A 26,142-nucleotide genomic window follows, 5' to 3' on the forward strand; every position below is an offset into this window, starting at 1 on the left:
TTTTATTCTGTTCACTCTTCTTATTAGAAGTAACTATTGGCATTTTAATGAATGAATAATGTGAATAATGGTAAGTAGATACTGTAAAATGTTAAGTGACTTAAACTGTAAACAACTGAAAGGTGCCTCTGGTGATGACCTTTAGAGGTTGAAACTTATCAGGCCTACAGTAAATATAACGTGAATTTTTGTTGTAATTTGATGGTTGTTCTTATAAAAATTCAGTTATTATGTGATTTTCTTCCTTATTTTAGGTGGTAGGCCTGACATTTCGTGGTTCGGGTCAGCTGGATAACTTGACGCTGTCAACCAGTGAGCACTTGTCGCAGTTTTATGATGCAGCACAGTGGCTGGTGCTCCACCAAGACGCTTCCACCGGTGGCTGGCCTAATCCTGTTCGTCGACGTGTAGCTCCAGGCATGGCCGATCTTGAACCAGGCTGGTAAGTTGTTAGTAGAAAATTAGAGCCTCGTAACATGATATCATTTGCCTAGCCATCATAATTAGTAGTTAACTACCATATTTACCTGAATGAAATACTCCAAATATAAGATGGCCTTGCGCTATGAAGCGTGTCTGTGTAGAAAGAAAAATAATTATGAATTTTATGTAGTTGCTATAATCGCTCATGTGAAAGATAAATATTTGAGAACGTGCTGCACTTTACCATATTAAATCAGTTTCCGTTATTGTGATCTTAAAGTCTCTAGTCTTTGTCCAGTTTCACCTGTTGTTCTGTCTTCATTATTCTTCTTGGCTTTCTCAGCTTCACTCTCTTTACAGTTCCCATCTTCTTTTTCACAATATCGGTCGTCACCATTCCTGACTTCATCACTCTCACTTCCTACATTTGCATTTAAATAGTATAGGAACATTGAACAATAATTTGTTAGGCCAAAATATCACCATGAAAGATGAATAAATGCAAACGATAACAGATTTTTAAATTTTTTTTTGTATGTCAGCAATAGGGGTTTATGTCTTTCAAATTACAGTCATACTTTTAATATGTAATTAATTGGTTTTCCTGCATAGTGTATTGTGACATAGGTTGGTAATTACGACCTTGGTTGTTTTGGGGTCTGCTGCCTTGAATTGTATTGCTATTATATGAACGGATTGTGGCTAAACTTGTTTTTGTTACATTGTTTTGATACTTTTTATTCCATAATTAGTGATTCTGTCAGTTTCTCAAGATGTATTTTCTGAAAATGATGATGTCATTAGCCCCACCTCCCCATCACTGATGATGATGATATGAACCCCATTCTCTAAAATAGGAATCACTTTTCATGACTCCAGACTTTAATCTTCAATGTTTAATATTTTACCAAATCTGTTTTCATTGAAATATCTTAGATTGGAATTCCAGTTTGTACATAGTAGCTGTGTCTTACCATGATAGGTACTCAGCAATGGGGCAGGGTCACGCTTTGTCCGTTCTGGCACGCGCGTACCATCATTCAGGTGGCGATACCTCATACCTCCACTCAGCTTTGGCTGGTCTACGACCATTTGAGGTGGCAAGTTCAGCTGGTGGAGTCCTGGCTCGCTTCTTGGGGCACATTCCCTGGTACGAAGAGTATCCCACACAGCCTGCCTCATTTGTTCTCAATGGCTTCATCTATGCTCTGCTTGGGTTATATGACTTGGGCGTAGTTGCTCCTTCTGCATCGCAGCAGGCTACCCAACTGTTCAGACAAGGAATGGTCTCACTGAAACAACTTTTACTTTTATATGATACTGGGTCTGGGACTACTTATGATCTCAGGCATTTCATGCTAGGTATAGCGCCAAACTTGGCCCGATGGGATTATCATGCCACCCATGTAAATCAGCTGCTTCTGCTGGCAACTATTGACCATGACCCTCTTCTGACAGCGACTGCAGAGCGTTGGATTGGCTACATGAGTGGCAAGAAGGCACCACACAACTGATCTGTAGAAAGGGCGCAAAATAATGGTAGCAGAAGAAGTCTGTACTGACAGAAATATATGAGATCAACACATTTGTGCCAGATTCCACTTTACGTGAATACTTGTATGGGCGTTGCATTTTATAAGAATTTAGTCAAAAATGGAGAAGAAACGTAAACAGCTGTGGATCAAATGGCATGCTGAAAATGCTGGAATTGTATAAATTCAGATATTTTTATTCTGAAATTAATAGTAACTGTGACTTTTGTGCAGGGTTGGAATTGTAATGAGACATTTATCACCGAGCAGGTGGTGAACACTTTGAAACACGGGGTGCAATATGGCCACTGGTATGTTGTATGTTGCGGTCTTAATGAGGTAACCAGCTAGTGATTTGTTCACACTTACGGGCAGCGTGACCCCACTGGTGAGTCATTCCGTCTCGTGGAACAGCCGTCTGCTGAGTTGGTCCTAATTGAGTAGGATATATTTATATGCAGGGAAGGATTAATTACGCTCGTACTCATTTTTGATGTGGAGTTCAGGTGTTGTACAAATTATTTTGTGGTTGATGTGGAAGTCTGGACTTTATTTACGATTCTGTGTGATTGTTTACATGCGAGAAAGGAAAACAAATGTTTGAATATTGGCATGGTTTGTATTGCTTCCTTTGGTCTAAATAATTTTGTCTTACACCAGGCAGCGTTACAGTGAAACACATACGTACTAGTCATACAAATGCAGATGATTTGATCATGGACTTGGAGTAATGTTATTTAGCAGCTGTGCCATGTTTTTATATATATACAATTTTCCTGGGTCCATGTATAAAATTTGCATCTTTCATTGCCATGATATATCTTGGTTCGGTCTGTGACGGTACAGAACAAACATTGTATATTATCCCATTATTAGTCCATAATCCTTCATAGTTCTAGTTTGTACTTGTGAGGAGCATTTAAAACACTCTTATCTGTGAGATGGTTCTGTCATATGAATAACTTAAATCTAGTGTGAATAAGTACTGAAAGGTATTGTATTTTAAGATTCGCAAAAATGTTCCAGTTTGTAACTTTATTCTGCACTAGTCAAATTTTGGCACTATAAATAATTAAATCAGATCCTGATGAATGGTATTTGTATAGTTTCTACCAGACGACAGTTTGAGAGTGTTGTTTAAATGTCTGATTGCGACACAAGCGTATTACAAACTATGTAAGTTGTGTTTCATTTTTGTGAGGTTAAGATGTTCTTTCAACATGTGGCATCGTTGCAGATTTATGATTTTTGAATGGCTGTAGTCTGTGGAGTGTGAAGCGTCGTAGGGTTTCTTTGCTCTGCGGATTGCAGCATGTGACAAATCATTTACTTGTACGTTTGCGGTTGAGAGGAATTTCACTACTACTACAATTATTCTGCAGTCTTCATGGTGGGGATTGTTAAAAAAACAACTTCCACCCGAAACAGTCACTAACTTCATAACTTGAAATTATGCCAGATAAATAAAATCAGAACAGTCCAAGTGGCAATGAGTTCTCTTAATTTTACAAAACATTGTAACTGAGGTAAATTAGGAAGTTCACGTTTTTAAATTCTGTTATATTTTCCCCTTACCCTACAAAACTTTACTTTTAACATTGCCAGATAAATGCAAGTTACAGATTGGTAATGGATGTATTTATTTGGAAATTGGTAACTGTTAATGGGCACATATGAGCTACTGTGATTAGAAAAATTCTAATAGGGGTAAAACTTCCAGAACTGCACATATTTTTTATGGAATAAATACAGGGAAAATTTTGTTTCAGGAATAAACTGTTGAAGATGTGTAACAGTTAACAATGACCTCCATAATTTTAAAAATTTTGTTGGCTTTTAAAATTTCACTAGTGGTTTTCATATATGACATTCAACCAGATAATTTTGCAGCTTGTGTGGCTCAGTTTTTCACGGTCGTCTCGATTTAGTCGTTCCAATGTGCGTGACAGTGTAGGGTCCTTGTCACTTGCACAAATTTGGTATTGACCGCTGTTATTTTCTTCTGTTACCTATATTTTGTGAACTGTGAGGCTGCCATCTGTTGACTTACTGACAAACCTGGACCATTTTTGACCAGTAGAAAATAGTTGTATAGGTGCGAGTAAGCAAGTAATATTTGGCTCAACCAAATTTTTACAAGTTTTGCAGAATGTGGATATGATAAGTTGAGTGGAGACGGATAAAAGGAGGACGGTAAGTTACAATGCTAATTATCGAATTTATATTCCAAAGACTTTGTTATTTGAAAGTACAGCGGTGGACTCTGCAGTGAGGTATTGCAGAAACCTACCACCTTTACAACTGCATTCTTTTTTACTTAAAAATGGCAAACATTTCTGTGTCCCATATAGACAAATGTCGATTCAACCCTTCAGATATGGAAACTGACTTGACTGGACTCGACTCCGACTCCAAGTGATAGAATTTTGCTCAAGTAAGCTGTTCTCTTTTTCTCTCTTCTGTCATTAAGACGTGTACAGAATCCTTTTTTTTTTTCACTTCTAATGGTGCTAATTCTTCATCCTTGATATAATAAAGGAGATAGATGAAACTTATTCTTGTAGAATGGAACCTGTATTTCTTTTTTCTTACATGATATTTAAAAAGTACGCTGAAGAAGGGTATATGTGATGTGGAAAAATAAACAAAAGCTGTTATAATGCTGTAATATTGGTAGGTGACAACAAAGTTGCACATTGCTTTCCTTTTGATTAAAAAAAATGATTAATTACAAATCCCCTGTCACTTATATGTGATGTACATTTTTGTATATACTTGAGATCAGTTAACAACTTTAAAGTCTCATTCATAATGCCTTAATATTGTTTTGGGGTTTGTTCATGTTTAAAAAAACTGCTAAATCATTGAACCTCAACACAAGAGTTTAATGATTCTATAGTTACAGTACTTGTAATATGTGAAGTGTGTACATTGTGTGCGTGGTAACGGTTAATACCTGTGTACCAACTTACCTGACTCAGTTTATATTTCTCCTTGAGAGCGTTTGAAAAAGAGTCAATTGCAGTGTCATATTACTGTGTTGAGCACAAAAAACAAACTGCACCGTGACATGTATATTATAGACGCAAACTTAGCAAGTGCTCAGAAGTCGCTACATACTTCTTTATTTGTTCCACACTTTGTATATGTTGCATGTGATCCATTGTTCATAATTAGTGGATGTTAATTATATGAGTATGTCAAACAAAACTCTTGCATTATGCATTTGTTAATGAGAAAATCTAATGGTTAAAAATTTACCATATTCCAAATTTGCACACGCGCGTCTTGTTCTGCTTTGAAATGTATAAAGAAAAGTGAGCTTCCAGCTTCACTACAGCAAAAATCCATGGTACGAACTGTCATCCAAGTAGCGGTAATATTTTATATCAGTGATTTAATTATGAAGTCAGTTTCCTTGCTTTTAAGCCACATAATACAATAATGATTATATAATAGTATATTAATATAATGATTATGTGGTATGATGACTGAATTTTGGGATGAAAGTTTTATTTTATTTATATGAATAAATTGTCATAGTTAGCGGATATATTCAGTTATCAAAGTGGAATGTGAAGTGAGGTGGTAACTTCAGAAAAGTGCTTTATTTTTTTAATTTCCGCAATTTTAGGTATTTAAACGCTGATGAGCATGTATATATATGTGTGGTTAAATGAAAATGGTTTCAAGAGAATACATCTGAACATGATTGTTCCCTGATGGTTTTGAAACATCTGTCACTGGTTGTTTGGTGAAATTAACTTCAGATTGTTTAATTTTATAGATTTTAAATTATAAAATAAGTATGTTGATTACTGTAGCCATTGTAGTTCAAAGGTACTGGAAGGTTTGTGAAATTCTTGCCAGTTTAGACTGGGAATGTGATGATTAAGATTAGATTTGTGACATGAATTTGATTACTTTTATTTAAATTGTAAAACATATGAAAAAACAGCTGATTGAAGAGAGGGTGGCAGCTGGGAGGGAACCTTATGTGTGACAAGTATATCATCCTTGGAATTTTTATTTTGCCAAACATGACGGAAAATTCATGTACTGTTCAGATACCATTTCACTTCATTCCACCTTGAGCTCAGGCTAAGATATCAACAGAAGTGTAAGGTACTGAATTTCTGTCAAGTCCAGTTGAAAGCCTTCTAGCTTTCTGATAGACTAGCATTTATACCAGGTGCGGCAGAGGAAACGCATGTTTTTCAAATAACAATAACTTGGTTGATTTTAAAGTTAAAAAAAATTAATTACACAAAAAGAAAGGTTTTACAATGCAGTTTCTGTTGAACATTTTTGAATCACTTCCGAAAAATAACGTCCGTCAAGTGAAGACCTTCCTTCTGTACGCACTCTTGCAGCCTCTCCTCGAAATTCTGCATTGCTCTTCCCAACATTTCTTGCCCCACAGTAGCGATTTCCTGGCGAATGGAATCTTTCAGTTCCTGGATGTTGCGTGGTTTGTTTCTGTAGACCTTTGATTCGAGGTAACCCCACAAAAAATAGTCACATACGGACAGGTCAGAGGAGCGAGGCGGCCAAGGGATATCACTGAAACGGGAGATGAACAGCAATTATGGATTCATCACTTTTGATATAATTTTCAATCACAAACACCCGATGCTCGCGGGTCCACGGTGCCATGGCTAGTGAAACTGCATCATCTAAGCTGTCTATTAGCAAGGGGCGGAAATCCCCCACCCTCCTTCCCAAGTACTAGCCATTCGAAAAAACACGCGTTTCCTCTGTTGCACACAGTATTACTACAAAAATAAAGACAATACTTAACACTTATAATCTTCTCATGTATTTTAATGTACGTGGTTCGTCAAATAGGTACAAGGGTGTTAAGAATACCTATTTGTTTACTTATGATCCTTAATATTATTTTACTGTTATGTAATGTCTTATATTAAATGGCAGAATATAATTTGGTAATGTATACTGGAAGGAGCATTTATAACGTGCCCATTGGCTGAAACCAACAACCACTGTAATCAAAATTACAACATGCTATAGTTATCTTTCGAGGATTAAATTCATTAGAATGCTTTTCTGTGCGTCTAACACTTGTAAAGGTAACAGGTTGTGACGTTCAGCTCAAATCAGAGCTTTTTCCGTGGCTAAGTTCTGAATGTCTTGTCGAACTGTTCTGCGCCGAGGGCGAGGAGGCATGACGTGGCACATTTCTGCGAGTTGTACACTTGTCGGCTGTATCATTATTGCGAAAGACATGCAGACTTGTTTATTTATAAGAGTAATTTTCAAAAGCTGATTGTCTGGGTAATATTGAAGTGGATCTGTTAAGGTGTTGGTAGCAAGAGCACTTGATTTACAGTTGATGTAAGGCATTGTGCAGTGTAGTCAGTTTATATTTTGGTTCGTAAATTGAGTTTGTTATTTGCTGTGTGGGTTGTCATTAAAGTGTCTTAATTATATTTTGCATTGCTGGTACTTGGCTAGCAGTGTCACGTAGGAAAGGCTAAGCTGAGGCAAAGAAATGTTTGTACGTAGACTGTAGCGTTCTGAACGCAAGAAATTATCTCCTCATTTGTTACCTGATTGTTAGTTTGTGAAATGCAGGCTTTGGTTGGAGTTGATGTTCTCACAGCAGCGAGTATGAAGATGGCTGTCTTCTGGGTTGTTGCGCTGTGTAGTCTGGTCGATGTTTACCAACGTTTCTGAGGTCATACTGCCTCCATCATCAGGGCGATGAGTATGAAGATTTCTGTCTTCTGGGTTGTTGTGCCGTGTAGTCTGGTCGATGTTTACCAACGTTTCAGAGGTCATACTGCCTCTGTCTTCAGGGCGATGAATGTGCAGTATGACCTCTGAAATGTTGGTAAACATCGACCAGACTACACAGCGCAACAACCCAGAAAACAGAAATCTTCTTAATATCAGTTGAATTTTGCACATGAGCGGTAATGAGGCTGTAAAATGTTTTTTGAAAATATTACTTGTTGAGAAGGTACACATTAAGATATTTTAAGTATTTGGTCCAAGTGACTGTGGCTGAAGAGGCTAAAACAAGAATTTTTCATTGGAAAAATAAATTGATGTGCATTTTGTTTTCCAGAGCTTGTACCGTGTCTCGTAAGTTTCATAGCAATTTGTTACTGATGAGATGTAAGGTACAATATTTCAGTAACTCAGCTTAGATGTTGTATGGATAAGTTTCAGCTCTGAATGCACTGTTTTGTACTGAACACGGTTTGTTCAGATGTTGTCCGTGAAGTAATGTGAAGCAAATGGAGTGGTATGATTTGTTACTGTTATAACTAAAGGATTTTCTCTTGAGTGATTCTCGGGACACCATCTCTCATTTCCTAATTTAAAACGGTTTCCTGATAATACAAGTTTTGAAAATATTTTTGTTGAAAGTGGTGTGAAGTGGGCATGTGTTTATCCATTCATTGTCTGTTGATCTGATTTAAGTCATATTCAGACTTTTACCCTGACATCTTCGTACGACGCTTAGTACATAATAATTCTCGCACAGGCCGCTTGTAATGTTTAATTTTGTATTTTGTGCATTCTAAAATGATCCCTGTTCTAAAAAAGAGAGAATCACTTGTTTACATTACCTCTTCATTTGTGTTATTGCTTTTTTTCCCCCAGAAATGGTTTACGCACTATAAATCTCCTATTTGTGCATTTTTTAAATTAAAGATGTGGGAGCATCAGTGGGCTAACCTCACTTTATTAAACTGGAAAACGGAGACGAAGTTAGGAATTGTTGCTCTGATTTCACCTTTTAAGATTCTGGAAAGACGTGCTTTTAAAGAAAAGAACCCACGTGTGACTTAGCACATCTGTATTTTAACATAAAGATAGATTAACATTTTTATTATTCCAGATGTTCCAACTTTGTGGGTTAGCCCACCGTTGCTCCCAGGTCTTCAGTTGTTGATCTCAAGTTATTGATGCGTCATCGTGTCTACCAAATATAAAGGCTGGTATTATTGTATGACGGCAACATCACCCACATGATTGGATATTACTGTTTGTATAAAGTTTAATATTTCGGCCGTAGGTGTTGTTCAGTCGTATCCAGTCACATTTTATGTGTTGCTGTTTGTCCCCGCTGTTTGTGAATCTTTAGCTGTGTGTCGGTCAACAGGGGGCATAAAACAAAATGCTTTTTCTTACTTTTGGTCATACTACAGTACTTTAGAATAGGATTTATTAATGGTTCTTGGAAATTGTGCCAGCTGTCAATAATATCACGGCTTGTTTTCGATCTAAAGCGGCCAATCCACGTACGAGTCCGGCTCGGCGCGGGTTCCATTGAGCCAAACTCGTTTGTGGGTGGGGTGTCACGAGCCTGCTATGCATGTGTGGTGAAATATATCCGAGCCCGGCTCACGAGTCAAGCTCGTCAAGCCAGACTCGTACTTGGATGGGCCGCTTAAGGCTCAGGTTTATAGATGCTGAATTACGGGCTTAATACATTAATGTTCTTGTCTGGTATTAAAACAGTGGGCAGATTTCCCAGTCTGCGCTGTGTCATATTGCGAAACAAGCCATGCGCTCTCCATTCATGTGTGATACAGCTGTTGTTCCATTCCACAAGCATCTGTCCATTATTGTTTATTAACTAACAAACAAACGAAGTCTGTGTGTTGATAGAAAGGAGAAGTTCCTTGTTTGTATGCCTCGTACTTCTGTGTGACCCTTAGTTGTAGCAACATCACGTTCATGTGAGCTTGACAATAATAAGATGAGGGGACGGTAGAGAATTTAAAATACTGTATTAAAGTTCCAAAACAGATTTACGTGAGTAATGTAAATATGGGCCAGGGTACTAGAATGTGATTTGTATTACAGGAGAACAATGTTATTAGTTGTGTAAGAGAGGCTACGTGTTAATGTTAATTTGACATCAAACTTGTGTTGTGTTATCCCTTTTACTGTTAATAAAAGGAAATGTGTCGGTCAGCTGTGTGTGTGGGCCGGTGTCAGTCTGATTGTCAGAATTACATTAAAAATGCAATATTTCATTTGTATGTTTATTTGCTGTTATAACTAAGTTTGTGTCTAAGACACTAATTTCAGACATTTCTTCTCTGCTGTGGAATTTCTGAGACTAAAAGATGAATGTCGTGGCATTCTGTACGTTTGGCAGAATCAGGGCTCCGGAAGTACACTTGTTTTTTATGCCGCCGGGAAAATTTATGGAAATTGGCCATTAATATTTTTAGCTTCTGTACGAACGCAAGAAATGTTTAAAGAACTGATGATTTTGGAATGTTCGTTCTTGTTTTGAAAAGTGCAAAGCTGTTACCTGAGCTTAATATTTCATGAAAATTACAAGTGATTGGTGAATTTAATTTGTATTTCCAGAGCCCTGAGCAGTGGGACTCTTTCATTCAGTAAGAGTGAAGGGATTAAGGAAGGATTCTGTCTTAATTATGGTAATATTTAATTTTATTATAAAATGCTTTAATGCTAACATTGTTCTTCAACTATTGTAATAGTTCAGACCATTCAAGATGGTGATGGTGAGTGATCTTTTTTTGCATTAATCCTTTGTACAGAATAAGTTTAAACCAGTCATTTATTTAAGAATAATAATAATACGATGTTGTGCCTACACAAATATCCTGCTGTATATACTGGTATAGGCTAGCATATTAAATTGGCATGCCTTGTTTTATGTCCTGTCCTTATTGGTATATAAAATTTTGGACCCCACTGCATAAATTTAGAAATGGGCCCCCTAATAATACTTTTTCTGTTATTAAATAAAGGAAATAGTGATTTGCACATGATTGTTTATTTATAGTCACTTAGTTCATTGTTTAGGACCTGTGAATGTACCTCTTTTTGTGAAATATTCCTTGAAATGTTAATTATTTGGGTACACAAAGAAAACTTTTAAGGATCCTGAAGATTAATTTATGTGTTTAGTAGAACTCACGTTTGGACCATGTCTTAATCCAGATTAAGATTAATTTTGTTGCTGCCCTCGTTATACAAAAGTCAGCCTAACCATTCCTTAACATTTTCGAACCAAAAATGTGAGTGCTATTCTCCCGTGTATGCTACATGACCCACCCATCTCATCCTTAATCACTGTAATGCTGGTTTTCGTGAAGAAAGTGTTTAGGAATGCTTGTTTTTGACAAGGAAGTACCGAATAAGACAATACACCTGCCGGTAGCAAAATCTCGGGATGCAGATGTCTTTTGTCTGTGACTGCTGTTAATGTAGCGACAAATCAGCTGGAAATTACGGCCATTTCGATTTCAAGCACAACTGCGAGAAATCGATATTACCATGGTTCATCGTTTTGTGAAGAGGTTAGGGTTGAGTTGTAAGTGGAACATTTGTCTGTGGCGTGTTTAAACTCGAGAACTGTTGGACTGATTGTAATGAAATGTGACGTGAACGTTAATACCATTCGATGTCACCCCATCATACTCGCACTTGGTCTGTTTCATGCAGTTGATAACAACGGGGTGTGAAGGTTCTGCCTTTGTGTAGGACTCGACACTGGTCTGGTTAAGGCTATAGAGGATGAAATCTCTCAAAGGATCCATGTGGACCTCGTGTAGCCTCTGCCGACGCAAATTGTCTTGGTTCTAGTTAAGAAACAGGTTGGTGGATTCAAAGTTACGTACGCTTATAACGTATCGTCATAGCAACCGGTCTTGTTTATTTGGTGCATCTTAATTTGCAGCTGTGTTAAATTCGTGGAGGAAAAGTAGATTCTTGCTTCTGATTTCGTAAGAACGTAATGTGGTGGGGTTATAGTCCAGCCTTAGATCTGCGACTTGAATGGGAGCAGTATAAACATAAGAATTATAAAAATCTGAAAGAATTAAATATATTATTAGTTGGTGCTGCAGACGGAAGGCATATTCTGAAGACGTTAGCTCAGACGTACAGACATGAAAAAACACAGCGTATAAATTTCTATGTCTATGAAGCAAGTTTAGATTTAGTTGCCAGACAAGTGATGTTGCTAACTATTGCTCTGGAGCCTCCAGAAAAATTGGGTTTACAAGAAAAGACCCGTCTCTTTCTTGAACTCTATGGCAACTCCCTTGTTCGTCCTACGACAGCAAATTTCATTGCACGGAAGTCTGCTCAATTCGTACACATGGTTACGGATTTAGATTTCCAGGTATGTTCACGATATATTTATCTGTAGGTTATCTTAATAACGTAACTTTTAGGTTATGGCTGAGTATAACAAACCCAAACGTGCAAAGGAAGAGGCAGTTCTGAACCAGGACCCACCTCATTTGACAGAAAATAATAAACTAAGATAATTGTCGAATCGGACAGTGTTATAAACGAATAACTTGACATAAAATGGCTTCAGGAATAGTAAACGGGAGTAAAACAATGGGGAAATATACTGCACTGCAAAGCACCACTAGCTAAGGGTTTCAGTGTTTTTCATCTCTCGCTAGATGATTGTGAGATAGTATCTTAAAAGGCAGGTCAAGGATCACTTGCTCCAGATGCACATCTCATTTGGAAAAGTAGGATTTCCGCTCAGCTTCCAATGTTGCTTGTTTCCATTCGTGCAATCATTTACGTGGTTGTTAGACAAAGAAAATCAACATCACTCCTCTTAATTTAATTCTTTCAGAGAAAGCATAATGCGATCTATTGACAGGTTGGAAGAATGCCACTCCTGCGCCTTGATCAGTTGAAGTATAGAGAACGGGACCACCTGGAGAATGTATTCAAGTTCTGGCAGGAGGCCAGGACGAAGTTTCCAATCTCTCTGTACTGGGACAAACGTCTTCGAAAGCATCTGGTTACTCGGTACGACAGCCGCATTGGAGTGTTCGACTGGGATTACCATATGAGGCTTCGCCCCTTCGGAGCGGAAGCCATAACTTCCCGCGAATACAAGAACTGGAGGAACAGTGGCGTGGCCTTCACGTGGCTAGAGACAGAAAGTACGGAACCCAATTTGACTCTAGCCACGGGCGCTTTCCAGGTAGATGTTGAGGTTATGTCATAAATGTGACAAGCTTCGTCCAGCCACTCTGTTGTAAATTCCCATTACTTTAATGTACAGGATAGTACCAGTTCGAGCCACGGTGGTCTAGCGGTTAGAACGCTGGCCTTGTAATCCTGGGGTCTCTCGGGTTCGATTCCCGGCGGTGCCCGAATTTATAACTTGTGTTGGGCAAGGCCGTGGTCTAGGCAACACGGAGTTTTCCTCCGTGGCATCCCAACAATTACTCCATTCACACACAGAAGAAGGCAATGGCAAACCACTTCTGGATCATCTGCCAAGAACGTATATGAACAGGTCCCAGTCCGGGAAAAGGATGGAAGGATCCTGTTCATATGGACCTGTCGTCAGACAGAACACTAAATAAAAAAAAAAATAGTACCAGTTTATAAGGTAGTATATTTGCGTCATATTGTGAATTAGGTTAATATTTTAATATTTTCCGTCAAATCACAATTTTTACAAAAATCGATCATTCGATGCGGAACGTGAAATGATATTTTAAATATTTTATTATCTTATTAAAATTGTGATTTGACGGAAAATATTAAAATATATTACCAGTTTAGTAAAATCTCGAATCCTAGGCTATTGTTGGCCCGTGTAATTCTGCGTTCCATTGTCGTTACTTGTGTTGTCTTACGCTAGGTCGGCGACAGACTGTGTCATCATGGCTACCTCGGTGACATCGTCACTGGGCCATTCATCGCCTACAGCCTGGACTGCGAGGACAAAGACATGGTTAGACTCGTAAACGGCGTCCAGTCGCAAAGGACATCTGACGTCGCGGAACGGAACTTAATCAGAATGATGCACGAGTTGGTCTATCAGCAGCCATTCGTTCCACCAAGGTCTGGTTTCCTTTAATTTCACGTTTCTCTCTTGATATTCCGTTATTTATAGATCTGAATAAGTATAACTAGTTTTTGATTAACTGATTACATACGTGCAGGTATATTTTGTGTGTGTATTTTTAACAGCCTGTATTCAGTCGAGAGTTAGGAATTAATCGATAACTGTATCGATTAATTTTGCTAATGGTGACATCAAAATGGCCACAGTATTTTTTTTGTAAGTGCATTGCAGTTTATTGTTCAAACTCCATGATTCATACCCATCGTCTGAGCATTTATTACGGTTTTGGGGTCGTTTTAACATGAATCCTGGGTTTGAATCTTGCACGGATCATGAATGTTTCCTTTTTTATGGTTATTGTGACAGCGGAAGTCGATGTTCTATCCAAAGACTTCGCGTGCTCAGTAGCGAAATGGGCCTTTGGCATAAGAAAACATTTTTGAGTCTTATACGACGCGTAGTTCGAAATGTCTTAATCTTAAAATGTAGAATTCACGACAATGGCTTACTAATTAATATTTGGCTAACTCCTTATCTAAGATCAGCAGTTGATCATTAAATTTCTTGCTGTTAATCGCCTTGATCTTAAAAGCCCTCAATTGGACTCAGAATCAGTTCAGTTCATCTAGGTCGTGGGCTATTGTCGGAGAAGGCATGTACCATATTGTCCCTGTCAGTGTTGTGTTATATAAAAAATGGACTGTGTCCTAACAGGCTGACGGACGAAACTTCCCAAGGTCTTGTCATCAAGGAAGCCACAGACACAGAGAACTGGAAGGCGGAACCTGCGTACGATTTGCCTGAATCTGGCGACTGCGATCGAAAGACTGAAATCGATAGGAAAAGAAAGGCGATTTCCGTAAAGGAAAAATATTCTGCGATTCCTACTCAATCAGCCCAAGTGACTTTCCTCCCGATTTCAGCTCTCACTGAATTCCCGAAGAAAGACAAGTTTAAGGATTTCTTTCACGTCATTACACTGGCACAAAATATGACTCAGTTCCTAACCGAAGATCTCACGCGAATGGCGTGTGACGGAGGACTCCTCGTTGTCGAGTCGAAATTATTTCTTCTAGAACTCAGAAAAGAAAATTTGATTGAATCCGCTAAGAATTTAAACTGCACTGCGGAGGCGTGTCATTGTATTCCTGCAAGAGAATACGATCCTTTGAAAGACCCCGTGGCTATGTTCACAGTGAGAAAGATTCAAGACCATGAATGAATTTTACGTGGGGTAATCAAGACTGCTGTGTTCTGGCAAGTACCTCTGAAACGTCGGTAAACTGCTACCAGACAACACCCATTTCATGTCATGAAATATGAGTACCGCAATCTATCAGCAACTTGGCTACCTTTTTATTATTATTATTATTATTTAGTGTTCTGTGTGACGACAGGTCCATATGAACAGGATCCTTCCATCCTTTTCTCGGACTGGGACCTGTTCATATACGTTCTTGGCAGATGATCCAGAAGTGGTTTGCCATTGCCTTCTTCTGTGTGTGAATGGAGTAATTGTTGGGATGCCACGGAGGAAAACTCCGTGTTGCCTAGACCACGGCCTTGCCCAACACAAGTTATAAATTCGGGCACCGCCGGGAATCGAACCCGAGACCCCAGGATTACAAGGCCAGCGTTCTAACCGCTAGACCACCGTGGATATCTTGGCTACCTACCAGAATATATTGAGATTTTCTAAGGATATAAGAACATTAGTTTGTAAATATGTGGATACATGAAATAATAGAGATATAAAATGGAAGTCTGTTCTTATTAATTGTCATTTATTATATGCTCTAAATTTACGAAGAATATTAGGCAGTGTGTGGCGTGTAGAACGCATTTGGAAGTTTCGTGTACTCCAAACAGTGGGTACAGGTTTGTGCAGTGCGACGTCACGATTCGAAGCTGCATGGTCCCCGTTACAATGTCAGCGTGTCGTCGTATTCGTGAGTCGTGAATTTGAAGTTAAATGACGTGACCGTGGTTAAGTATGCACTTCACGCCAGAGTGCACCCAAGGTCACCACCAGGTGATTTCATTTCTTATATTCCTTTACCTCAAACGAGACAAGTTGATTCACAACACGCGACATGAATGGTGGATGAATAAGAAACTTTTGTTCAGAACATGGAAGATGGCAGGATTAAGGAAACCGAAGCAGAACAGCGCGATTCGTTGCTGAAGGTAAGTAAATATCAATCTTTATTCTGTATTATGAGTTAGGGGACACAATTCCTAGTTGACATGGCGACTGTAGAGGTTATGTAGCGTCGAATGTAGCTGAATGATTGATCAGGAAGGAAAGTGAGGTTAAGTGGTTGCGGGCTGATTTCCGTACATTATTTAGAAATTTACTAGACCTAACCCACTAGGAACGTAAGTTCAATCGGGAATGTCAAATCTTCCAGGCCCTAATATAATTTATGATTCGGCGATAGGTTTTTGTTCATTCCGTACAGGCCTACAAATGTTATCCAGATAAATCTTTACTGAGAGGAAAAGTCCTGTGCCTTCAGTGGAGTTGCATTCCATCAACTATTGAGATAATCACTAAGCCTAATTACACTCATCGTCGGTCGTATCAGATACCTGCTTACAACGCGGCTAAAGTTTAGGTCAGACTTGAGAAATTTGGTTAGTTAAGATGTTCAGAGCCTTCACATATTCGCAAGCAAAGACAGAATGATGGTCTTATATCACTTGTTTATTTATTTCTATTCATCTTGTATTGGTATAACAATTATTTATTTTAATCCGTCTGATCACAGTATTTAAAAATTCTTATAATTAAGATAATAAAATATCATTGATGTTCCATATCGATTGATCGATTTACATTTCGGAACATTTACACAACATGTTTCGGTTTTTATAAAACCATCATCAGGAAGACACTAGTACTTCTGGACATATCGGGACACTCACTCCTACATCTTTTGCCGATATGTACATCTAATAACATTTAAGAAAAACAACACCTTCGCCCAAAAATGGAAAAACAAACGTAATGAAACATCACCAAAAAACTACAGAAATCATAATTGAGTTTTAAGTTCTTAGATATATTTTACACCTGATGATGGTTTTATAAAAACCGAAACATGTTGTGTAAATGTTCCGAAATGTAAATCGATCAATCGATATGGAACATGAATGATATTTTATTATCTTAATTATAAGAAATTTTAAATAAAATTATATTGTGATCAGACGGATTAAAATAAATAATTGTTATAATATTCACAATATGACGCAATTACACTATCTTTTGTATTGGTATGTTACTCGTTCCAGCAGCTTGTTTGGAAGTCTCATAATTTTCGTCCATTGTTAAGTAGCCTATCGTGTTTTGTGATTGGCATGAACAAGTATTAATAGGATAACTTTGAATTGTACAACAATAGTGTTACATCAGACTGCCGGTTGCGTTCAACAATTGTCACGTTGTATACACGGCTTCGTACCGTCACAGACTTGTACCAAGGCTGCCATTAGGTAATCCTTGACTAGGGGAAAATAAGAGGCCCCGTTTGGGTTAAGCTGTAAACTGTTCACTCCGAGGGTTAAAAACGTTCCTGATTTCTGTGCCGGGCGAAAGTGTTTGAATCCCAATGCGTTCGAACCAATAACTAGGACAAATTACTAATTTTCTTTGACAATCGAACATTTGAGTACAAATCGATAGAAGCGCATCATTGCTTTTTATTATCGCATTTTAAAGCATCGATAATTTTTCTGTAGCAAAGAGAATCTTAGAGATGCTATCATTGTAGGTCAACAGTTCTTTCTCGTTGAAATATCTGTAGTTTGCGAAATGTTTTGATGGTACACCGTCTTCAGTCCATTGACGTATGAATCTTGTTAGATGACCCAAAATGGGACTGGCTGACCTTAACGTCGACGTAGCATTCAGGATGTACTTGTATTTACCTGTTATAAATTACAGGACAAAAAAAGAGAGAGATTTCGAAGTTGGTAAGAGTGACAGACGTTCCTCTCACGTCAATTGTTAATTCTGTCCTATATGCACTTTGTTTGATAACAAAAGCACACAAATAGGTTATGAAGAAATCATAATAAATTCAGTTCTGCAAAGGCAAGTAAAATAACCCTTTTTATAAAACTGTGGTGTATTTTAGAACGAAGTGGCATTGTTACAGATTCTACATGTGAGCCTCAAGTTTATTCAGTCCCTACTTGTAAGTCTGTCCAAGACGCTGAATTCATTACAAAGTTGATAATGACCAGACAAAGTCCGAAACAGTGAAAAACGGATTTTATATCGGACTTCGGTCAATATATATATAGTCAATATTGACAGTAACTGGCTGTTATCAGTGTTGAACTGATTTTAGGAATTGCCTCTGTCCTTAATTGAGAGGTTGAGTCGTCTGCATGTCTTTTGAAATATCATATTTATTCCGCATACGTAGTCGACTTTAACCTCTATGTCAGTTTACTCGTCTGTTTGTGACGGTGCAAACGACAGGTATAGCCAACGTTCCAGCATTTCCTCTGATTACCGATCTCGAGTTCCTCACACAGTGCTGCTCCTATCTGATCCTATCATCTTATTTTATTTCAAATTTTGTATCATGTTTACTCTGAACATCATAATTATGTTAATCACAATTACTTTTCTCACTATCATCGTTATCTTATTTCCGTATACGACGAATAATGTTACAAAACTCAGAATCGTACGTCGTTAACGACGTCATTTAAAATATATATATAACAAACTACCACAGTCTGTAAACACGTAATCTATTGAGAGGAAACGTCAATGTCTTGAGAAAAACCATGGAAGATCTTGCTGAATCACTAAACTCAAAAGTCTTGCTCCATGGAGTCGCTGTGACTTTTGAACCTTGAATTCTATTACTTCGTACTCTTGAAACTGACTTCAAAGCACAGGTTACTCCATCATCAGGGCGATCGCCCTGATGATGGAGGCAGTGAGGACGTCCGAAACATCGGTAAAATTTTACCATACTATAAGAAAAGTGTAAATGCCAGATTGAGGACTGCGATGCTCACAACCAAAACATTTGTCAGGCTAATGATTAATGTGCTTGTTCTCAACAGTTTAATCCCGATGAAATCGGGGAAGCAGCTGTTCGCTTTGATCGTGTTCCCACGGTTTACAGTGCAGTGGATTCTGACAAGGGATGGAGGCACGGAAGGTACGAAATACGACTCTAAACTCTGTTCATTAAAAAGCGAAGTTTCGCGAGTACATTTATTTGAAGTTTGTGAACAGTCAACGACCTCGTATTCAAAGGCCTGGTTGCGTTTAAGGCAGAGGCCGAAGGTCTGAATATTATTTATGAATTCAGTCCGTACCGCGAAGAAAACACTACACCTCACCATTACGAAAATCAGCTGGTTAACCCTTTGAAGCCGAAGCTCGTCTGAATATTATTTACGAATCCAGACCGTACCGCGAAGAAAACACTTCACTTAACCATTAGAAGTCGAATCAGGCGGTACCACATAAGATTTAACAAAAGAACATCCCGGTAAAAGCCTTAAGGCAGAGGCCGACAGCGGTCGATACGATTTGCTGAACTGTCAGTGAACACGTTTCTTTCTACGTGTTTGTCTAAGGAATGCTGGATCCAGAAATTTTTTGGGGAGAAATTAAAATCTACGCCAATTGCAAACAAAATGATACGGAAGCCTTGTCCTTCGAAGTTGTAATGTGGTGAATATAGTTTTGAGACAGGCTGTACTCTTTACTTTCACTGGTTAGTTTACGGTTGAGAATGGAGTTTATTATAGAAGTTTTGAAGAAGTTAAGAATCTTAAAATTATCATTTTATTTTTATTTGTTTTCGTAACTCGTTGTTGCATTGGCGTTGTTTAATTAATCATAATCTGAGAGTAAGACGAGATTTTTGACCGGCGCTGAGATCGTAAACTCAGCGCGTAGCAACGCGCGTATCTCTGAGATAGCAGCAAAGTTCTCAATCCTCCGGCCGAATCACGTGTTTAATGTTACGGAAGTCTGGTGTCCCGTAGCCGGGGCGTAACGTCGTAGATATAAGCGGTAAATTTTAGTCTATTCGACTTATTAATTCAATAAAATATCATTTCCATGGCATCAGAGGGGAACAGATTTCAAAATATTCCGTCACTCGCATTGATAACGAGGGAAAAGTGAGATTCAAAGCTCTCAGATATCGCATCGTGTATTCTGGCAGATATTTATAGAAGTTTCAGGTGGTATTGAACTCCTCTGAAACGTCGGATAGTATCCAAAAGACTACACGGCCTTAATTTGGAATTACAACAACAAAATCAAGTGATAATTGAGTCCAAGGGCTAGTGACCTTGAAAAACTTAAAATCGCTCTTCTGGACAAGACGTTCCCTGCCCTATGGGAAACTCTAAGGTTCATTATCATGTCGTCTCTTCAGATTTTCCGACTGGACGTTTGAATTAAGCTATTGTCGTTCTATGCGTGCTACACGTCCCGCCAATCTTACCCTAATTGTTCGTTTTTTTTAATTAGTAACATTTGGTGAATGGTGCAAATTCTGAAACTCCTCACTGTGTGAAGTTTAGATTATTTTATCACGTTCTGTGCAGATGTCCCCCCCTCTGCACCCTGTTCTAAAAAAATCATCATTCTTCGTTCCACCCTTCTTGTCAGAGACCAAGTTTCACACCCATACAGACCTACAGGCAAATAATTTCGTTTTGTGTATTTTAATCTTTACGTTTTTAGACAGCAGGCAAGAAGACGGAAGTTTCTGTTACCCGGATTAAATCCGTTCTTAATTTCCTCATGAATCAAATTTCGATTTGTTACTGTCGCCCCAAAACATCCGAACTCTGCCACATTTTCAAAGGATCCATCAGCTGTCTTCATCTTAAGATTTTCCCCTGAATTCTGGTGACGAGACATCAACATACAACAAGATTTCTCTGTGTCTACTTCTAGGCCAACCTCCTTGCTCGAGTCAATTTCTGTGTTTTCCCGTCATTTATGTTTTTATTATTATTATTTAGTGTTCTGTCTGACGACAGGTCCATATGAACAGGATCCTTCCATCCTTTTCTCGGACTGGGACCTGTTCATATACGTTCTTGGCAGATGATCCAGAAGTGGTTTGCCATTGCCTTCTTCTGTGTGTGAATGGAGTAATTGTTGGGATGCCACGGAGGAAAACTCCGCGTTGCCTAGACCACGGCCTTGCCCAACACAAGTTATAAATTCGGGCACCGCCGGGAATCTAACCCGAGACCCCCAGGATTACAAGGCCAGCGTTCTAACCGCTAGACCACCTCATCTTATTATTATTTAGTGTTCTGTCTGACGACAGGTCCATATGAACAGGATCCTTCCATCCTTTTCTCGGACTGGGACCTGTTCATATACGTTCTTGGCAGATGATCCAGAAGTGGTTTGCCATTGCCTTCTTCTGTGTGTGAATGGAGTAATTGTTGGGATGCCACGGAGGAAAACTCCGTGTTGCCTAGACCACGGCCTTGCCCAACACAAGTTATAAATTCGAACCCGAGACCCCCAGGATTACAAGGCCAGCGTTCTGACCGCTAGACCAGAAGGTCCTATTCAATTTCAATCCGTCGTGGTTTCCTGATGACGTATTATAAAGCAAACTTCCTGAATATAATTTTGATTTGATGCAGTCCGTTTCAAGATCTGTGTCCGAGCTACAGCGAATGAATCACAGACAAGTGACGACGTTATCAGATTCAGAAATTACGCTTTTCCATTGGCACTGCAGTTCAGTTATTGAACTCAGTTCAGTCCTGAGGTTCAGTGGGTAAAGAACAAGGCGCTTAGTGGGAGAAGATAAGATTGACTTGCATTAGCAGACATGAAGGGGATTGAGGAAGAACGTCTCCCGTTGCTCACCCTTTCCGACAAATCACCGAGACGGAAGGAAACAGAAACGTGAGTTAGCCCTTAAAATCACAACCGGAAATGCGGAACGATCACTCGCTTTCTTATTGAAAAACCTCGATTTTTTTCTCGAGGAATCGATTTACGAATTCTCGTATGATTTTCAGAATAAGTTCCCTGAACAGAATTAAAGAATCGATCTTTGTAGTGAAGACGTGTTGTGTTTTGAGGTATATACTGAATTTTTAAATATTATTTATATGAATTTCGTATTATAAATTGCTAGTACCTGTTCTCGTGTTACTACTACAGTTGATTGTCTGCAAATACACGAAATTATGTTCACTTTTCAGATGTAAATCTAAACAATACAAGTAACTACTTATGAATAAATAAACAGATGCTGGTTGGAATTCTAGTCACTTTGCTAATGTCTAAGAACAAATACAAAAATTATATTATTAAATATTAATTGTATTCGTTCCCACCCTAGATTCAAGTGTAAAAATATAATGTCTGAAGTAACAGATATTGTGTTTTGTGAACACTGAACGTAAACTCGGTTACTCGCTTTTAGGGAGGAACTTAGATTGACACTCAGAAAGATGCTTTAACTTATGAAATAAGAAATTAAAGACTTGAGAAAATTACGTCATGAGAAATTTCACAACTACTAAATTTCCACTAATATTGCTACGGTGATTATACGAAGTAGGATGAGATTACAGGACGTGTAGAACGTATAGAGGAGGTTAGAAATACATACAAAATTTTGGTAGTAAATTTTCAACTAAAGAGAGTATTTCTTAAACCTACACTCTATATGTCACTATAATGTTAAGATGGTCCAGGTGTGGATTTGTGGATTAGATGGATGCGACTCAAGTTGGGGACGCGTTACGTGATTTAGTGACGACAGTGATTAATGTTCCACTTTGGTTTAGACGAAAAAATGTCTTGGACGCCTAATTTAAAACTTTAATTTGATATATTTTATATGGCATGCATTTAACGGTGACGCTGTGCTTATATCTTGATTCACTGAGGTCAAATGCACCAGAAGGTCAGTATTCATGAACTATTTCTTGTTAAGTGCATAAAATTTGCAACTGAAATAAATATAAATAAACTCGTACATCTGCTTCCAGCTGAGGCATAGCAGTGAACATCCTGAACTGTGCTGTAGTAATTTATAGAGTTCAGATGCCGGGGTTCGATCCCAGTAATAAACAGGAACTGCGTGTTTTTTACAGTAAACCATTGTATTACTTTGTATTATTTCAAATGGTGATGAATATCGTCACAGGTGAAACAAACCCACAGGATATCTATGGATAATTTTCATGTTTTATTGACAATTAGTTTATTTCTAGAGTTATTATTCGTAAATTACATTTCAGTGATATATATACAGGTTTATAATGAAATATACAGCACCACTTTAGGTGTATAAAACAACGAGTAATATTCATATAAACATGTGGTCTCTGGACGCTATGTTTTCGAGCCACGGCCTGTTAGATCACCACACTTAATTCTTTATCCTCCACCCAAAGTGAAATGGACCATAACTTAAAGACGAAATGACCAAGGACTCAGTCTATGGAATACTTCCATAAAGAGGTACTATGTATTTGAGAAACATTCTGTATAATGAGTATTAAAATTACAAATAATTTATTAATCGAACGCTCAGTAACTTGTAGGTTATATGAACAACTTTTTGATCGATAGTGAGCGAAGTGTTGGCCACACTGTAGCGATTGCAGACAAACGGGGACGGAAGAGAATTGAAACCCACGAACAACCTGCTGAGATACATCCCACAAGAATAATTTTTATTAGTCATTATCTGTGGAGTTTATATGAATAAGAAGATAATACAGCGAGTTCTTTGTTACCAGCAGTCATGGCGTACTACTGCCTAAATATACGAGAGTTATGTCGCTATTTATTATATCGAACCTGTAATCGATCTTCGATTATATTGCGCGTTTCAATCTTTCGTGGTCTCAACCCAATGGATGCAAAATAACTCTGAGCTTGAGTTGCGAAACAGTAAGAGGGGAAGAGACAGGAAGGAGTGTCTGATCATAGTATATGAGTGTGTATATATTTTCAACAGGATTGTCATTTGGTTACATGTTACATCATGCATACCCATGCATAAAACAACTTGGCCAGACAAGCCTTTGTTTTAAATGTAGTGAACAAATTTTCCTGACAAACAAAGGCAGCTGGAGACCATGATTGGGCTGACAGAGGACATTGGAATCTTCCATGTTTCAGGATTGAGAATAATGACATTGGGGTGTCCCACATTGCAGTTTTCTGAGATGATGTATTTTTTTGTACAAGCAGGTTAGATTAACAGTTAAAATTTAAAATAAGTTTTAGTAGCTTTGCCTTTTAAAATTATTAGTGCTTGATTAAATATTTATAAATTTCAGTCATTAGGGGCATAGCTATGACATTTTTTTATGCTGTCGTACTGTAATTGAAAGGTTATTGAAAGGGTAAGAATATTCATAAGCCCACTGTCTCATACTTTGTTTTTAAATAGGTACAAAATAATCTTTTAAGCATCTAACAATAATATTAATTGTTGCTGCAAGAAGTGGATTGGCTGATGCAAGTCGCTGAGTTACATGGCTGAAATATTTTCTGACGGAAAACTGAAAGTAGGCCATGATAAGTAAATTTTTTGTTGGGGTCACTGATATTACTGTCAGCTGTGAAGTTTGTAAACATTGTCATATCTCATGTTTTATTTATTTTCAGATCCGAAGATGACGATGATCCTTCAGCAGGAAAATCAGGAATTTTCAGACTTGTGAGTTTGATTCAATGAATATGTTATGAAAATGTTTAACTATACACACACTAAAATTGAATAATATTTTCGTGTTTTGTGATGTGGACAGATGAAATGGAACTCACGTCTGAAGTGTTTACAAATGTCCTGAAATTCTTTCTATACTAAAAGCAACTATGAGATGTTCTAATGTGTTATGTTGCTAAAGTTTAGGTATGCTCGATGCAGTGACTTGCTACTCATTGCTATTGGAACGATGTTTGCGGTGTGTCATGGGGCAAGCTTTCCAATTCTTGCTCTCATCTTTGGACAAATGACGAACACCTTAATTGCACAGGTATGTCACTCTTATTCCGAGCCTTGGATAAGAATTTAGTTGTCAGTTGGCATAAAAACAGAGTATTATTTAGGTTTTCATGGCTGTGAGTATGAAGACGGCTGTCTTTGTGCTCTGTGGTCTGGTAGGAGTTTACCAATGTTTCATAGGTCCTATACCCATGATATAGTACGTCATGAATGATCCCTGATGATGGAGGAAGCAAGGACCTCTGAAACATAAATGAAGAAATTTTATATTCTGAAATCCATTACCATAGCTCCCTGAATTTTGTTTCTTGCACTGTGTTGTAAACAAGTCATAAGAATTGTCATGGCAACTGTAATTCTGTGCGTACATCAGTCACATATTCCTAAATGAAACTGTAAGAAATTATGTGATGATTAGCCTGCAGATTGTGCTCAACAATTAAGGAGCTCAGAATTTCTCATATCAAAAGTGCAGAGTTGTGAGGAGTTATTATGTCTCCAGTTTCAAAACCGCTTCTGTATTAATAGTCGTTTCCATATTTTGTGATTTGAGCTAAAAATACATTTTCTGTGTTCCTCAGAGCCTTGAAACCAACTCTTCGACTGAATATGACAATATAACTTCTAGCGGATCATCTGTCTACAACTTCTCTGATTGGGATTCTCGGTAAGCAGCAAGTTTAATGTCTTTGTAGAGAAAAATATGTAAGAAAATTTACAGGTTATGATGCTACATTTCATAACATTTTGCAGATAATTTACTTTCTTGTAGGAACCGAAGCTAATTTTTCTTTATGAACCGATTCAAAGGGTCAAAGTTATATATAGAGACTGACAGTTCACAAGTTTCTTCTGATGCAAAGACTTGAGACTGCATGGAGCCTGTTGCTAGGGACAAATTTGAGGTTATGATCACATTATTTATGCCCAGTGCTCTTAGTTATGTCCTTTACCAATAATGTAAAGACCTGAAATTTTCTTTGCACCCCATTTTCTTCTAAGTGGCGCACTGTCCAGAAGGCTCCACTTTTGTGTATGAGTGTGTGTATGTCAGTGGGGCAGACACCAAAGCAACCCTTGCACTGCAATCGTGATTGATCTGTTTTGCTTCCGTTCTTGTAATCCACTATTAGCCCCATATTAGCAATAAAGTTTAGAAGGATATTTGCCTGGTTTCAAGAAGAACCTATCCAAATTGCAAAGGCAAAGCTCAACGAAGCCTCACAGTCACAAAGAACATGTAACACCCTCTACAATTGCGGCTGCTAAAGTTCCCTAATTTGAGGAGGTGTCTCCTTAAGTGGCAGTAGTTCTGACATGTATTTTATTTGGAACC

General features: G+C 38.1%; 3 protein-coding genes across 13 annotated transcripts in view; all 3 read left to right on the forward strand.

Moving 5' to 3' along the window:
* The window catches only part of Hsepi (D-glucuronyl C5-epimerase), a 68,534-nt gene extending 57,798 nt beyond the window's left edge, over positions 1-10,736 (forward strand). For all 4 annotated transcript variants that reach the window (XM_087346986.1, XM_022085015.2, XM_022084992.2 and 1 more), the window contains 2 exons: positions 255-442; positions 1,406-10,736. In XM_087346986.1, the coding sequence (XP_087203112.1) occupies positions 255-442; positions 1,406-1,937 (720 nt within the window). In that variant the 3' untranslated portion in view covers positions 1,938-10,736. The remainder of the gene's footprint in view (positions 1-254; positions 443-1,405) is intronic.
* An 864-nt stretch (positions 10,737-11,600) lies between these two features.
* Positions 11,601-15,579, forward strand: Dnaaf3 (Dynein axonemal assembly factor 3). Its single transcript, XM_022085025.2, has 4 exons — positions 11,601-12,099; positions 12,601-12,930; positions 13,600-13,802; positions 14,521-15,579. Exons 1-4 carry the CDS (start codon positions 11,710-11,712, stop codon positions 15,026-15,028), a joined length of 1,431 nt encoding a protein of 476 aa, XP_021940717.1. The 5' UTR covers positions 11,601-11,709; the 3' UTR covers positions 15,029-15,579.
* Positions 15,580-15,720: 141 nt separating this feature from the next.
* Positions 15,721-26,142, forward strand: part of LOC110840227 (ATP-dependent translocase ABCB1-like) — a 33,834-nt gene continuing 23,412 nt past the window's right edge. For 2 of the 8 annotated variants that reach the window (XM_087346830.1, XM_087346860.1), the window contains exons 1-5: positions 15,721-15,993; positions 18,898-18,995; positions 24,467-24,518; positions 24,709-24,837; positions 25,388-25,473. In XM_087346830.1, the coding sequence (XP_087202956.1) occupies positions 15,937-15,993; positions 18,898-18,995; positions 24,467-24,518; positions 24,709-24,837; positions 25,388-25,473 (422 nt within the window). In that variant the 5' untranslated portion in view covers positions 15,721-15,936. Of the gene's footprint in view, positions 15,994-18,897; positions 18,996-21,546; positions 21,737-23,438; positions 24,047-24,466; positions 24,519-24,708; positions 24,838-25,387; positions 25,474-26,142 lie in introns of those variants that run through there. The other 6 variants (XM_087346839.1, XM_087346857.1, XM_087346853.1 and 3 more) reach the window with 6 other exon arrangements.

The sequence above is a fragment of the Zootermopsis nevadensis genome, unplaced genomic scaffold (genome assembly GCF_977971745.1).
Source record: "Zootermopsis nevadensis isolate Lab colony 2312 unplaced genomic scaffold, Znev_1.0 Znev_ptg000001l, whole genome shotgun sequence".
Classification (NCBI taxonomy): Eukaryota; Metazoa; Arthropoda; class Insecta; order Blattodea; family Termopsidae; genus Zootermopsis; species Zootermopsis nevadensis.